Raw genomic sequence first — 16,609 nt, 5'->3', positions numbered from 1 at the left:
GTGACCTTGAGCCTGGAGGGCTGGGACAGGCTCCAAAAGGGATCTGAGCAATTGCTCATCACCGAATTAGCAGAAAACCAGCAGGGGAAAAAATGGTAAGCTCATGGCTACTACTCTGGACTCAACAAACAGACCTGGGGCTCAGAAATTGGCTCACAACAAGCTCCTGACAACCAACCAATCCCGAACGGAGAAATAAAAAACCTGCTTCGAGCAGCCAATCACGTCCACCCATGCAGCCTCGCAGCTCCTTTCTCTATAAACCACACCCTTGCCCTGGTCCGAATGTGGTCCTCAGGGGGCTGCTCTCCCTCCCGTGTGGCCACAGCCTCCTCCCGGCTTGCGAACTGTGCACTCCCACCGAGCCCTGAGCCCAGAAGGGTGCCGCCCTCAAAGGAATGGTCTTTTGTTGCCATCTTGAAATTCTTAGTACATTTTCAACGAGGGGCTCTGCATTTCCACTTTGCACTGGGTCCTACAAATTAGGTCTCCGGTCCTGTGTGCACCTCACATTATTCATTTATAGTTAACATGAAGGCCCCAGCCCTCAGAGTCAAAACCCTGTGTGTCGGCTCGGATTTTCCTCACCTTGGTTAGCAATAAATTCAATACCCACTAAGTCTTTATTTTCCTCGATATCCTTTTATCTCTGAGATGCTGCGTTCTTGAGGTTTCCCTGGCTCTCTGGCCCACCTTTATCTCTGGGCCGGCCCTTCCTCTCCATGTTAAGTGTGACGTGGCTTTGCTCTTCCTAGCAGCTAGCTGGTAAGGTGCCTGAATGGACCTCCGCACTTTCCTAGGAGCACACAGGGCATACAGTAAGCACCTAATAAATACCTGCTCATTTACTCACACACATTTTCCTGTGTGTGTTACTAATGGACTGAAGCCTGTCATTCTTAACGTTTACTGAGCCCTAGCAAATGCTGCTGGGGGACCCTGCACCCTCAATGAGAGGGAGACAATAACGTTTCATTTTCCACAAGCCGGTGTTCAATGGCCTAACACTAACCTTGCCTTAGATCGGGCCTCATCCTCTCAGGAACGAATGTACCACCCTCTGGAGTACAAGTTCTGTGCATGTGCAGGCTTTTCCTTTCTTCTCCAGCACTTATGTTAGTTTACTTCAAATATGTCTTCTAAGATTCACCTCTAAAAATTCTATGCAGGTCCACATCAGAGGTTCACACCCACTTCCTACGCTCATCCTGAGCTCAGCACAGTCAGCCTGGTTCTGGAGGCTGTCCAGATGCTAGCTCCCTAGGAGTCCGGCAGTCTCCTGGATGGTCCCAAGAAAATTAACCCAGCCCAGGGACTAAAGCACTCAGGAATTATTTTGTCCTTCAGAACCAAGAAATCGACTCCCAGGCTTATGGGGGGGGGGGGGATGCAATTTCACTTCTAAAAACAGAACATTTGAAAGGTTTCTATTTTAATGACGCTTGTAATCCACACCAGGCAGCCCTGTTTTAGAGAACAGAACTGTACAGGTGTGCCTTTTGTGGCAATTAGCAGCGCGAACACAGAGAGCAAGCAGAGGAGGTCAAGGCAGCCAGCTGCACGTGGACCAGGGTTGCAAATGAAGTGCCGTCCTGACTTTGCCAACAGACCATCTGGTGACCCCATGAGGGGCTACGTTTCCAAAAGAAACTTTACATTAAAAGCAAGATGTTCCCACCAAGGATACCTGGCAGTCCAGGGGGCTTTGTTGGGCCCCCAGTTTAAAAGGGGGAGCTCCATAGAGCCCTCTGGCCTGACCCTTCTTCTGGGCCTTTGTCCTTTATGCATATCCTGTGTTCTAAGGGATCTCCTGCATTTCTTCTTAGCTTAGAGCGTGTCGCTATCTCTCTTTGGTTTTACAAAACAAATAGTCTAACTTGGCATTTTTCACCTTCCTGGACTTTGCTATGGAGACCTTAACTATCTTAGGAAGGCCTTAGTCTGGGGATGGCTCTGAGACTTCCAGGCACAAAGAAGTTGTGAGCTCCTTGAACTCAGCAGAGCATGCTTGTGTCACCGGCTGGGGTGACACACCCGGGGTCCCGGAGATCACCCAGTGAGAGCCCACCAAGCACAAACACCTCCACACAAAGGGCAAAGATGGCATCTGCTGACTTACCTTCCTACTGTTCCTGATAATTGCCCCACTGGTTATGGGATGCAGGTTGCTATGGTGATAATAAGACAGACTAAACTGTAAAGAAACTGGAAGTTTATTCCTGGGAGAAGCGGAATGGTGCTCTTGCTTCACAGACTTCCATGATGTTAATAAAGTTTCCTAAGGATCTGTGAGCCTGGTGGCCTCTTTTCTCATTACACTATCTGGGGAGCAGCCGCGAAGCTACTCTTCACTCAAGCTACACAGGCGAGGACTGCCTGCTTAGCAAGACCAGGAAATAATTTCACACCTGCAAAGCAGCCTTCCTCTTCCCTCATCTGGCCCGGTCCCCAGATCTTAACTGTTCACATGCCAGACTATACCCAAAGGCCTGGCCCTAGAGGTTTCTGAAACAAAGAGGCATTTCTGGGTCTCATCATCAGCCGCCCTTTGCTTCTCAAATAAATTCAGATCATGGTGGTCCAGAGGCAAGTTTGGAAAAAAGGTACAGCTCTCTTATGTCTCCTAAGTCACTGCAATTAAACCCTTTCATTATCTTAGTAAATCTGGAAAACCTACTCGCCCTGGATGCCTTATGCCCCCAGCTCTCCCCGCAGCCAGCCTGCATGGCGGTCCCCTTACCGTACACATAGGAGATCCCCACGAGCTCAAAAATGGCGATGATGACGAGGGCGTAGGACGCAGCGTATGTGTCCACAAGCTGAAACATGTAAATTCCGCCCTGGAGGGAAAGAGAAACCACATCAGTGGGCCTGGATCCAGGCTCTTCCCACTGGGAAGAACAGCCAATGCTTCCATGCCGGGGAGAGTCAGGTGCAAGCAAGGCATCAAAGGATCTCCCCTCCCCTCCACAGTAGTAACTGAAACCTGGTCCAGAACACAGGCTGGTGGCCTTGCCATGTTAGCAGAGCAGGCCCTCGAGAGACTCAGCCAATCAACAGAACAAGCACAGAAAAGTGATCTAACATCTCCCTCTTAAAGGGCAAAGGTCAGTGTCTCAAGATGTACAGGTGAAAACAGACAGACGACTTCATTTTTGCCTTAAGCAATAGATCATCATCTCTACCCATAAAGCTGCATTTGACTGACCTTCATATGACCTTTAGGTGTTGATGGGGATTCCTCCCACATCCCCCTGCATCTTTACCTTGCTGCTTACGTCTCTCTATAAGAGATGAGGCTTAGAGAGCCTCTTATTCCAATTCATCATTTCACAGATGAAGAAGAGAAAGGCCCAGAAGCAGTGAGTTGCTCAGGGTCACAGAGAGAGCAAAAGCAACATAGATGCTGAGTGAGCTAACACTCAATTTACTGAGACACTCAGGACTAGAAGGAATCCCATTGCTGTCAGACTCCCATGTTTATTGAGTTACCAACTGGAAACTTCTCTGGTCAGTAAATTTGGATTTTCCTGTACTCTATTTTCCTGAAGTAGGACACACCTGCCTTGTTGGCTCAAGAAAGCTACATCTCAATTATGAAGATGCTACAAGTAACCTTGGTAGTAGCCAAGGTGACATGTTTCCATCTGTGGGCAGAATCCCTAATGAGCTGGTGCTGTCTACACAGACGTGACAGGGATTGGCTACTCTTATGAGTCTGAGAGCGAAGGGTAAAAGGATGAGCCTTCGGTCCCCCGCGTGTGCTGTCCCCACGCCTGTGGCCAGCAGGCTGCTTACCTGAGTGATCATCGGAAAGCCCATGATGAAGAAGCAAACGCAACAGCCCAGAGTGAAGACCGGCTTGTGTGTGCGCAGGTACTTGGGGAACTCGTCCGAGATGGAGGTCACGATGGTCTCGATGGTGGCAAACTGGAACGGGGCCAGGAAAGGAACAGCTCAGACAAGCCACCCAACCCAAAAGCTTCCCCAAGTCCTTTGTGTTTCCCACCAGGGAAAGCCGTGTGTGTATTGGGTTGTTCTTAGGAATGCATCCCCTGCTGGGTCTAGAGGGCTTTGTTCGAGTCCAACCCACAAGGCCAGCAAGAGGATCCAACAGGATGTGAACTTGAGAAACTGCCTTTCCAGCCCCCAGAGACTGCACTCACGCTCATCCATCATGATATCTGAAGCTTCACTTGGTATTCATGAGATGCAAATTCCTTTCCTCCAGTTTATCTCGAATTTGATCTTCTACTTGAAAAAAAACCCTCTCTGCATCCAACCACTAAACTCTGAGCACCTGTCAGTAAGATTTGTGGCCGTCTCAGCCCCACGGCAATCTCCCTAAAACCGACTTCATATTATCCTCCCTGATCCAGCCCCACAGAATTTGCATTGGCAAAATGACACCCAAGCAGGAAGGACACGGGCTAAAACCTGCACGCAGAACGGAGGGAGGATGGCTTCTTTGCACCATCCCACGAGTCACCCACAAATACAGAGCTATCCTGAGCCCTGGACAGGGGCCTCACCATCCTGTATCGCCTGGGGAAACATTCGGGGCCACAGGCTGGATGCAGGGCCCAGGAGAGGGGGTGTTCAGGAGGAGCCTCAGGCGGGTGTCAGAGGGGGAGGGGAAGGGGCTCACCATAGTGTCAAGTCCAAGAGTGAGGAGCATCAGGAAAAAGATGATGGCCCAGAACGGAGAGAGGGGCAGCCTGGTTAAGGCTTCTGGGTAAACCACAAATGCAATGCCTGGCCCTGAAAGGAACAAGACAGATGATTGCGAACAGGCCCAGCTCCAGGCCCCCTCTACCTGGAAGCCCACAGGGGTTTTTCCGCATATTGTATGCTGCTTATTTTCCCTCATCTCCTTCCACTTTTCCAGTTAGACCTCAAGTTCCTTGAAGGGAAGGACCAGGGGCATCAGGTCCACACCTCGGGGACCTCAGAGGGGAGGCTAAAAATAGTGCCAAAGCAGACTCGGAGTCCAAAGCCAGGCTGTGTCCCACGCATATACCACAAAAACCCCCATCTTTGTGTTGATGAGTTGGGGGAGCATATACTAATTACCCTGTAGAACAGTAATTCTCAACCAAGGCTGAGTTTAGGCCCCACCCCTTCCCAGGTGACATTGCGCAATATCTGGAGACAGTTTTGACTCTCATTACTGGGGTGGGGGGAAGATTACTGACATTTAGTGGGCAGAGACCAGGGATGCAATGCACAGGACAGTCCCCACGACAAAGAATGACCCAACCCAAAGGTCGAGAGTGCTGAGGTTGAGAGACCCAGCTCTACAGGCTAGACCACGCCCGGAATGACATCATTTCCTCCCTAGTCACTCCTCCAGGAGAAGCCTTTTGCATAAATCACAAGTCCATCTACCACTTTTACTATCTTGCCTTAGAAAGGCTTGGTGAAGATGGGGCTACATCAATCCATGGGTAATCAATTAGGGAGAGGGGCCGTGAGGCAAAGCGTAAAGGCGAAGAGAGCTTGGGCTCTAATGGTCAGACAGATCTGGGTCCAAATTCAGACTCCATGACTTACTGGCTATGCAACCCTAGACAAGTTATTTCATTTCTATAAGCCTTCATGTTGCCCATCTGTAAAATGGGAATAGAAGAGTCCCTTACAGGGTATTTATGAGGAACAAATGAGAGAGCACAGGCAGAGCACGGAGACCAATACCTGTCACGTCGTGAGCACTCACAGAATATTCGCTCTTATTACGAGTGGACAAAGAACTTGGACACTAGCCGTCCCGATTCGGGGTTTTCCACAAATATGGCACGTGGTCTTGGCAGAGGTTGTCTGAGCTGCCATTTCTCTGCCCTCACAAAGCCTGCCAGCCGTTCCTACCTGCCTCACGGCCTCGCAGGGAAGATTACTGTGACCCACGGTGGCTGAAGACCCGGCACTTACGCATTTCCTTGTAAACAGAAAACTGAATGGTGATGGGCAGAGACAAGCGAATGCCGGGCTGATCCGCGGCCAGCACACGCCTGGAAACCAGATAGTGCAGCACCTGGAGTTTTTATAACTCAAGCATAGCAGCACCTTTTTAAACTAGAATTTATCAGGTTGTTCGTTTGTAATGTTGCCGAGGGCCTTGGGGTGTTTAAAGTATAAAGCCTTGAATGCCTCACATAGCCCCACGTTATGCATTTATTGAACGGATGGCACGGCCAGCCTCCGAAGGCTCCCTATGTGAGCCATTAAAGTCTGTATTAAGCTACAGTTCAAACAGGTCTCAGATGCAGAACACGGAGGAATCCAGTCCGGTGCTGTGGCGACAGCTGGGCCCATAAAGCGGACAAGAAGGTCTTGAAATAGCCGCTGCCGGAGGACCTCGTTGATTGCTTTAACAGGATTTGGCCCTTTGGACTTTACTGCTTTTTTAGGGGGCAGGAAACAATTTCAAAACATCCGGCCTATTCCAATTACATCTGCTTCCCTAAAGTACCCAGGTGAAGGGATCGCTTTCAGCAAACTCAGTGTATCTAAGATGGCTGGGGAGTGGATTTTTAAAATACATTTTTGTATTATTTTGTACAGTTCCGTTTGGTTTTGTTTTTTTACTGGAAAAATGGATTGACAGTCCTGGCAGAGCTTTCCCCAGACGAGGCCCATCTGTCCCATAGAGGCCGAGTCCCGCTCCTCTCCTCTCCCACAGGGAGGCAGTGTTAAGTATAGCCCCGTGGCTGGAAGGCAGGCTCCATTCCCCCGCGGGCTGCAAACCCAGCTCTGCCTCCTGCCAGCCATGGGACTTGAGGTGCTGCTTGTTCTCTCTGGATAAACAGTCCCTTCAATTCTGTGAGAAGTAAATGTATTGATACAACTAAGGGCTCAGAACAATGCCCGGACCTAGTGAGGACTTAGGAAAGAGAAATCATTCATACTCTTCCCATGAGAGGGGATCAAAGAGGTTCTGCATGCCAGCAACGTGGACAGGAGGTCTCTGTCGTCCTTTCTCCTAGAGAACCACTCAAGACACGACCAGGGCTCGGGTCAACGCAGGACGGTGCGATCCCAGCACCCTGGGTGAGCCTCTCTGCTGTGAAGCCTATTACAAATGGAAAAGTTCTCAGAGAATACACGGCCGGACCCCTGTGTTTTGGAAGGAAGGACTGGCTCCAGGTGATAGACAGACAATCGGATGGATGGTCAGTCCCCGTTTGAGAGTCTTCATTTTGGTCAGCAGTGTCTCTGAACGATGAGGGACCTAGACCCGGGACCCTAAATCCAACACGCACATTTGTGTTCATTGACTACGGTCTAACTCAGTCTTTCTGAGGGTGGCTGAGTAGGTCTGCTGTCAGTAGAGCTTCCGGGTAGGTGTGGACCATGAGTCTCAGCGCCACAGGCAGTAAGGAAGGTGATTGGCAAGTGACCGTAAAGGTTGACTTCCCAAAACGGTGCTTTTCAGGAGTGGATGACTGAGAAGGACATGGCCCCTTCCCTATGCTCATGTCGGAAGCAGAGGATGGCCTGGTGTCATCACCAGTCCTGCCCTCGTCCCCCTCAAAACCGGCTGAGATTTGGAGAAATGACACTAACAGCCCCTTCGAAGGGGCTGGTAAACAAAATAGAACTGTTAGGTCATTAAAGAGAACCTGTTTTGAACTAAAGACCAGAACACAGAGACTGACGTTGGGTCAGCAAACATGTACCGACTGTCTGTGTGCGCGTGTGACCCAGCTAGGAGGGAGTGGGGCTGGCACGGACGCAGGCCCACCCCAAATCCCTGTCCCGGATTCTGCAGAGCCCCCATCATCCCTGAGAAAATGAGACATCCTGCAAATCACATCTAAGAATGTGTGCAAACTCAGATGAACTGGGATAGCTGCCCCACGGGGTCTGACAGGAGGCCTCACGAGCCAGCGCCTGCTCCCCTCGGGGCCTGTCCCTGTGCTGGTGACGATGAGAAATGGCCACACGCTAACACAAGCTGTTAGAACCTGTAGGAAGTGTTCTCCTCCCCATTTAAATCGGAGGAAGTGAATAAAATCTGGAAAGGGGACATTTCAGAAAGAAACACGGGCAATTGTCTTCGTCTTTCTTTGTATAGGAAAAACAAACTCCTGTTTGGGTTTTAGTGACATGTGCCCCCAAATCCCTTTTCTGGGACAGGAAGGAGCTCAGAAGAATGATCTAAAGTGGCCCCACATCTCAGGACTCATAACCCCGGCAACGTGGCCACTGGCTCACAGTGAGCTTGGCCGTCATGTCACAAAAATCACAAACACCTCAGATCTACTGGAAAGTGGGGCAGGACCTCCCAGCTCCAGCGACTCCACTGGGAGGACATGAGGACAGCTGGGGCGGCACAGGCACCCCTGCAGACAAGGCCTTCTTCTCCCCCCTCACCCCGGGACCCCCATCCCTCCCCCCCACGCTCCCCAAGGAGTTGAGCATTCTCAATGAGGGAGGGGCATTCACTCCCCAACGCCCAATTTAATGCAGTGCTGCAAAACCAAACCTCCCTGGGGGTTTAACACTCTTTCCGGGAGAGGTAATTACCCCCCTGCAATATGCCAGTTCTTAACTCTTTGAGGCCCGCTGTGCACCAGCCCCACCGGTGAAGCCATAATTAATTATCCCTGGGGAGCCAGCAGAGAGCCGGCAGCCCACCAAGAAGGTGACATTTCTAGGGCTTCGCTCTCTCCTGGGCTGGCGTCCAAGCCAAGCCGTTATCTGAGAACTGCAGTGAGCTCCTCCAAGGAAGGTAATGGCACAGAGAGCTGCTCACAGGGACACACTGCGGACTGTCACGTCTCCACACGTCCATCCCTGGCCCGGTCCCGACACCGACACAGCCCATGAACACCTGATTAGAGCATGATCATAATAACAGGCAACAGCCACAGTGAAATCCGTTCATCACAGAAACCTAGTAAACACCCAAATCCTTCGCGGAGTAAGGCTGGGTGGAAATAAAAAGAGTTAAATAAAAATATTAAACACTACCTACAAAATGCTGTGCGAGAAATACAGACGAAGTGAGATAAAAATGAAAGCTCTCTGTAAACTGGAAAGTACCATACAAATGTTAGCCATTAACACAGGGATCACTTGGACAGAAAGTGAACCTTTATCGTAGTTCCCTCCCACCATGGTTATCCAAGCTTCCCACCCACTGGGGGGACAAACACCGCAGGTCTGCATTACTAACTAAGAGAAGGCCCTGAGAGCACGCTCGACCTGACCAAAAGAAAACGCTTTGTCAGGAAAAGGCTGGCTCTGAAGTCAGTGCTCCTTTCAGCACTAGAACCGGGTTTGTCCAGAGCTCTCTGCAAGGAGTGCGTCATGCAGTAGTCCGTGCCCACACCGGCTCCAGGGGCATCTAAAGAAGCCTCTATCTGTCCCTAACAGGGGCAACAGGTAGAGAGCTTCCTTATTCAGGGTGGAGCTGACTTCAGAGAAGAAAGGGAAAGAAAGGAGAGGAGAGGGAAGCAGGAATGGGACTGTCATAACAACCCCTCTGGTTAGGCACTGGCCAGCTCTAACCCCGCCTGAGCTTCCCACTCAAGCTTGTTGCCATCCCCCAACAAAGGGGCCCTGGGCTCTCCCATTACCCCTGCGGCTATTCCAGAAGGCCAGCGTCCCAAGATAGCATAGGTCAGGAGCTCATGAGGTGACCGTACCTTGGTCCGCCACGTTCTCGATGTTGACCTTGCGTTCATTGGCCATGAAGCCAATAACCGAGAAGATGACGAAGCCGGCAAAGATGCTCGTGGCACTGTTGGTGCAGGTTACAATGAGAGTGTCCCTGGGGGGAGGAGACAAGAGTTTGCCATTAGGTGTGCTTCGCGAGTCGGAAGGGACAAGGGGAAGCACACATAAAACGTGCCTGTGTGTTCGTATGCACACGTGTATATGTGTTCATGTCCATTTCTAAACATGTTTTCACTGTCCTGACCAAGGACCCCCTTGGGTCGATTTTCTAAATCCAAAAGGCTCAAAAACATTTCTCCTAACTGCCCTGTTCCCGGGGCCTCTGGGTCAGACAGAGCTCTAGCCCCATGTGCTCTAGAGCCGGGGCTCCTCTCATCAAAGTGGCAGAGGCAGGACTGTCCATCAGAGCAGAAACGGAGGGTTTGGAGCCTTTCAAGGACTCCTGGATGGGTACCACATATGAGAGAAGAGGAGGCGGCGGGACCATGAAAGGCCACCAAGGTTTGAGGACAGCCTGGATTTGGAGCACACAGAAGCCCAGGGGGTGAGGCAGGTGAGACCAGCCCTCTGTCTTCACCCTGGCGCCCTCTACTGGTACAGCTGCGGTTCCCCAGCCTGCCTGTCTGGCCAACCTAGACTGGGAAGAGAGGTCAAGCCAGACGGAGCCTCAGAGGCAATTCAAATCCTGATCCTCCCACCCACTGGCAGTATGACCTTGAGCAAGTCACTTCTTTCCACTATGATTTTAAATGGTGTCAATGACCCCGCCTTTCTCACAGGTGGTTGTGTGCAGAGCCTGGCCCAGAGCCTGTGCTAAGTAAACAACCCACCTTGTCTGGCCTCTTAGCTTACTGATGAGGAAACTGAGGCACAGAAGGAGGAAATGGGTTCATTCATGATGGGTCAGGATTTGAATCCAGACTCCCTGCCCAGCTCCGTGTTCCTTCTGCCACACTACAGAGCCTCCTTTCTACCAAAGTGCGGAGCAACGCGTCCCGCTCAACCTGCATTCAGACCAGTCCCTGGGTCATAAATTAATGAGCAGCCATGACCAAAGAAGTTCACACACCTTCGCTGACATTCCAGCTGTTATGGGCTGAATTGTGTGCCCCCGAATTCCTATGCTGAAGTTCTAATCCCCCAGTACCTCAGAATGTGACTGTGTTTGGAGACAGGGTCTTTACACAGGGAATTAAATTAAAAAGAAGTCCTCAGGGTGCGTCCTCATCCCATATCACTGGTGTCCTTGCAAGGAGAGGCGATGAGGACACAGATCCACACGCAGAGGGAAGACCGCGTGAAGACGCAGGGAGGAGATGGCCATACAGCCAAGGAGAGAAGACTCAGAAGAAATCAACCCTGCCAACACCTCAACCTTGGACTTCCAGCCTCCAGAACTGTGCGAAAATTAATTTCTGTTGTTTAGGCCGCACGCTCTGTGATCCTTGTTCCGGCAGCCCTCGCAAGCTCGTACACAGGCTCTCTCCAGCCTGGCCTCAGCCGAGCTCCGGCCGGTTTCCTTCCAGCCTCGACCTTCTGCTCCAGTCCCCGGACCTGCTCCCACCCACATCTCCATCACTCCCGCCCACCTCTGGCTGTTCCGCCCCGTGACGTACACTCCCGCCTCCCCTGCACCTGCTAGAACGTGGTCCCGCAGAGATCTCACCTCTATGGAGCCATCCCCGCTCCGGCCACAGCTTAACTATAATCTGTTCCTCTCCGTTCACCAAATAGCTCATACGTTATCATAATAACAACGGCAGCTGTCATCGAGTGCCTACTACGTGTGAAGTACATGGCTCTCACCTCTCCACAAAATACCATCAGCTGCATTTTACAGATGAGAGGAAAGAGGCTCAGAGAAGCGAAGTATTTTGCCCACACCTCGAGATTTAGTAAATGGTGAAGTCATAATCCAAGTCCATCTCACTCTGGGCACTCTCTCTTTCTTTTTCTTTCTTTCTTTCTCTCTCTCTTCTTTCCTTCCTTCCCTTCTCTTTCTTTGTCTTTTCTTCCTTCCTTCCTTCTTTCCTCCTTCTTTCCTTCCCCCCCTTTCCTTCCTTCCTTTCTTCTCTCTCTTCTTCCTTCCTTCTTCCCTCCCTCCTTTTCTCCCTCCCTTCTTTCCTTCCTATTTTGAATCAGCTCTCCAGGAAAATGGACCTTATTTTCTTATTGCTTGCCTAGATGTATTTAACTTTCAGATGTCACCTCCTCCAGGAGCTGTCAGGCTCTCCCAGGTGGAGGTCTTTGGGGTTGCAGAGGCCCTGGTCTAATATCACACCATCCAAATGTTCTCACTCTCACCATGTATCAGAATCTTCCGAGGATCCCATGGACATGTAGATTCCTGGGCCCACCCCACCTCCAGACATTCTGATTAGCAGATCTGGAAAGGGACTCAAATTTTGCATTGTTTTTTCAGCTTTACCGAGGTATAATAATGAATACAAACTATAATATATTTAAAGCATACAACCCGATGATTTGATGCACATACGTACTATGAAAGGGTCCCCACCACATCTACTAATACTTCCATTAGTTAACATATCCATCAACAGAGTTCTCTTTCCCCCACCGTACCTTGCTACTTTTCTTATACAGGTCTCTAGAAAAATACTTGCCAAGTGACGCTGACCATACTTCGGAGACTACCACCTGACTACCTCCATAGCTCACACGTGACTATCCCAGGACACAGCCAGCAGCACAGCACCCTCAGGAGAGGCTCAGCTCCATCCCGTAAAGAGCCACTGAGCCCATGTGTCAGAGACAGCCCTGCAAGCAGGGGTCCACGCCACCAGAAGTCAGCAGCTAGGCCCTAGCAGGTGGCTTCCCCTCTGCCAGAGGCAACCCTCTGGCTCTGCTGCAGGGTAAGCATGAGGATGTGGCCTTCGGTGTCTGCTGACTCAGTCCGTTGATCTGTCCCCAGCTCTCATTCCCACTCACCAGCTGTCTCGGGGATATCAAGTGACCCCACGTACCTGTAGCAATTGTTGTGGAATTTGTTGTAAGAAGAGAGTGTGATCAGGCCTCCCCATGCGGCAGACAAAGAGAAGAAAATCTGAGTGGCAGCATCCTTCCAGACCTGGGAGGCCAAAGGGGAGAAGATCCGGGGTCACTGAAGGAGGCTGGCCCAGGGGAGAGGCGTCTCCCCCGCCCAGCACCACATCACCTCCCCAGGGGAAAGGCAGTCCGGAGAAAGCTGACTTTAGCACCCACATACATCATTTGTGCTGGAAACCAAAAGGGCAGGAAATAACCTGCTCAATTCTAAGCAAAGGTGAGGAACTCAAACTACACACATTTCATGCTTCCACGTCCTGCTGTGTAGAAAGCTGAGCAGAAGGGGGAGAGCCCTTTCTTTTGCTGCATACACTCTCAAAAGGCAACAGCAAAATACAGTCATGGATACAAGATAAAGATCTGTTTAGATGGACATTCTTACAGATGTCAGCCGCTATTAACCATCTGAAGTTCTACAGTCCCCCCCCCGCCCAAGCACGACCACCATCCCACAGTGGTTCTTACACTGCCACATCCTTCTTGAACTTGGCTGGCAATGCCTCTTGGTTCTCTTGGTGATTTCTCTGCATTGTCCTCGTAAGGCTTCAGAAGGCCATTCAGGGGTTAGCGCTAGAGATTTATATGATTTGTAGAATAGACCTCCCATCGTTTTTATAAATTAAATCCAGTTTTAAAATCGTACTTACAATATGCACAGAGAAAGTTCAAGAGCGTGCTGTGTGCTGGCAAGTCTGTGCCTGCCCCAACATCTGTTCTCCCAGACTCCTCAGTAACAAAGCCACGGTTTTCTGTGAAGGCAGCCCTTCGTCCAGTGCAAGGACCGCCTCCCAGCATCAAGGGCAAGAGCGGCTGGGAGAGGATGATCACGTGATCTAGTTTCTGACCCATGATATGAAAGTCACGTGTAATGTGGGACTTCTGGGAATTCTCCTTTTTCAAAGAAGGGGTGGGTAGAACCTATGTCCACCTCTTTCCTCACCCCTGTGCTCCCCGGAATGCTGATATGATGGCAGGACGTCTGGCAACTATATAGAAGCGAGTGACTGAGGACGGAAAGACGGGATCTTGGGACCCTGTGGAGCCTTCACTACGTGGAATGCTTCACTATGGACCCCGGGGCCGCTTCTGTGCACACGAGGGAAATAAACTTTTCTCTTGTTCACGCTGTCATTATCTGGGATTGTCCGTTACGTGCAGTCAAACCCCATCCAAGCTACGTGTTCTCAATGTACTCTGTAAAAGCGAGTTTTTCTTTAAGGTGAGAAAATTCACGTATTAAAGAACCCCTCCTTGGGAGGTTTGGGGACTGGGAATTTTAAAGTAAGATACGCCTGCGCAGAGAGGCAAAGAGGCAGTACAGGACGTGCTCGCCCCGGGTTGGTGCGCCACAAGTCCGCAGATGCGTCTGAGCCCTTTCAGTGATAACTGCTGTGGTTTGTGCTGTTATTTTCCACCAGCAAAACTCCATTCCCAACACACTATAGTTAGTACCAGATGAGTGGCGTGAGGGGGCCCGATGCTAGGAATACGGGGATGGCATTCTTCATTTCAGCCTGCACAGCAGCCCCGGAGGTAGGACCGCAACGTGGGACCCCTACTCCAGGAGTCAGAACACCCCCAGCTGCCCACCTCTCATGAAAGATTTCCTGAGTGCACGACGGCCCAAGGTCATCAGGACCTTGGAAAAGTGACCAACAGCGAGCCACCCCACGGGAGGAAGTCTGACCCCTCTTGTCCAGCTGTCCCAGAGCGGGACTCATCCCCAGGGTGTAAATGAAAGCAGAAGCGCACCGTGGCATCCGTGAGTTTCTCCCACTTAGGCGTGATGAAGTACCAGATCCCAGCGCCGGCCCCGGGCAAGGTCACTCCGCGGATGAGGAGAATCACGAGCACGACGTAGGGGAACGTGGCTGTGAAGTACACCACCTGCAAGAGCCATCCGGAAGAGCGAGTGGGAACAGCAGCGGGGTGTGCCCGCGCGCAGAGGCACCCACAGAGGTAGACTGCGATCGGCCACCTGGACACAAGCTCCCGACGTGGGGACATCCGGGTGGATCCCCCCAGACTCTGCCAGGGCTGGGGACGCAGGGCAGGCCATGGGACCCAAGAGCAGGGAGAACCGGAAATAAAGTCCGTGGGGCGATAGCCAAGGCTGTGGGTGAGTCGGCAGCAGTGCGAAGGCTGCTAAGAAGACAACTCCCTGAGGAACTACCCAGGGAAGAAAGCTACGTGCCTCCCTCTTCCCCAGCTCCGACCCCACCCTCTGCTTGAGGACCCCACATCCACCATTAGAGATGAATCTTTTAGCTTAAGCTTTCCATCCTTGTGTATACAGACACAGCCCGGCGAGGTGCAAAGACCATGATCTTAGACACATTGAAGTTCAGGGCTGCCTGGGTGGCGCAGGTGGTTAAGCGTTCAACTCTCGATTTTGGCTCGGGTCATGATCTCAGGGTGGTGGGATCGAGCTCTGCATCGGGCTCTGTGCTCAGTGGGGAGTCTGCTTGAGATTCTCTCTCCCTCTCCCCCTGCTTACTCTCTCTCTCTAAAGTAAATAAAATCTTTAAAAGAATAATAATAATAAAAGAAACACTTAAGTTCAAATGAAACCACACATCTGGCACTGAGGAGCCGTGAGACCTTCGACGAGCTAATAAGCTCTCTGAGTCTGCTTCTGCCTCTGTACACTGGGCATGATGACACCTTTCTTAAAAAAATAATAGTGTGGATTAATGAGCCACTAGCATAGCCTGATTGATAGTAGATGGCCGTTCAATGCGGTCAAGCTCAACAAGCATTTATTGGCAGCCTGCTATGAACCTGGCTGTGCCAGGTGTTAGATGCATAAAGATGAAGGGATTCAGAACTCGGAGGATCCAGAGACGATGTCTGCTTCACGGGCCACGCCGTCGCACCCGGGACACTGTGAAGTCCAGGGGGGCGTTGCACTACTCAACCTGCAAGTTTGCTAAGATTCAGGGAGATGACCCCTGAGCCGGATTTAGAGGCCAAGGACAACTTAAGGGAGGGGGGGGAGTGGCAGGTGGAGGAGGAAAGTGGGCAAGGCACGCGGGTGAGGGTCTCATGACCCACTATTAGGCTGGCATAGCGTGGAGGCTAAGGGTGATGGGGGCCCTGGGGGCATGGGTCTTTTCTCTGGGAAATAGGGAGCTACTGCGATTTGGGCACACCATGGGAGGCCTTGAATGCCGATCAAAGGACGCTCCTGGATTCTGGTTTCTGGATGCTCCTGGATTCCCTCCTGGGAGGGCCCAGAGTCAAGGCACATTTGGGAAGGAACATCAGCAGAACTTGGGAACTGTGGTTGGATGGGATTTATCTGTCAATCAAACATCTGGGTAAAGAAAGAGCTTGGGATCAGGACGCTGGCCTACACGCTTGAGTTCAAATCCCAGGCCCGTCACTTATGAGTTGGGCCACTCGTGAAACGACTTCACTTCTCTGAGTCTCAGTGTCCACACCTGCAAAGTGGCGATAATGACAGCATATTCCTCGCGGGACTCTTGGAGGAGTACACTGCCACAATTCACACAAGATGGGACAGGTCTGGGGGCACTGGCAACAGAAACGCCACATTAGTCTTGCCCGGGATTCGCCAGTCCTTAAGGTAATAACACTGACAGCCCTCTGCTCACAGGGTAGTTGAAACCCTAATGTGCATCAAAGAACCTTACAAGGATGAGGCTCGGCTCTCCCCAAACCCTCTCTGATCCTTGAGGTGGTCAAGCACTGTGGGCTCAGAGCCCCCCATTCCCACATTCCCACCTGCTGCCTTCCCTCCTGGGGTGCCTAGAACACCCGTCCCTTGGGAGGGAGACACGGTGCCACCACACACTGGCCGCCCAGACCCCAGGGCCTGGCAGGAGGCTCTAGAATGGCA

At 51.4% G+C, this 16,609-nt stretch overlaps 1 protein-coding gene across 1 annotated transcript in view; it reads right to left on the bottom strand.

The window, feature by feature from the left end:
• Positions 1-16,609, bottom strand: part of SLC6A5 (solute carrier family 6 member 5) — a 51,246-nt gene that overhangs the window by 10,481 nt on the left and 24,156 nt on the right. The window contains exons 8-13 of the mRNA XM_040639799.1: positions 14,500-14,634; positions 12,666-12,769; positions 9,651-9,775; positions 4,649-4,761; positions 3,799-3,930; positions 2,741-2,840 (exon numbers count right to left, since the gene is read on the bottom strand). Coding sequence (XP_040495733.1) covers positions 2,741-2,840; positions 3,799-3,930; positions 4,649-4,761; positions 9,651-9,775; positions 12,666-12,769; positions 14,500-14,634 — 709 coding nt within the window. The remainder of the gene's footprint in view (positions 1-2,740; positions 2,841-3,798; positions 3,931-4,648; positions 4,762-9,650; positions 9,776-12,665; positions 12,770-14,499; positions 14,635-16,609) is intronic.

This window comes from Ursus maritimus, unplaced genomic scaffold (genome assembly GCF_017311325.1).
Source record: "Ursus maritimus isolate PB19 unplaced genomic scaffold, ASM1731132v1 scaffold_23, whole genome shotgun sequence".
NCBI classification, from domain to species: domain Eukaryota; kingdom Metazoa; phylum Chordata; class Mammalia; order Carnivora; family Ursidae; genus Ursus; species Ursus maritimus.
Note: the sequence above shows the minus strand (reverse complement) of the source record. Positions and strands in the feature narration are given on the sequence as shown.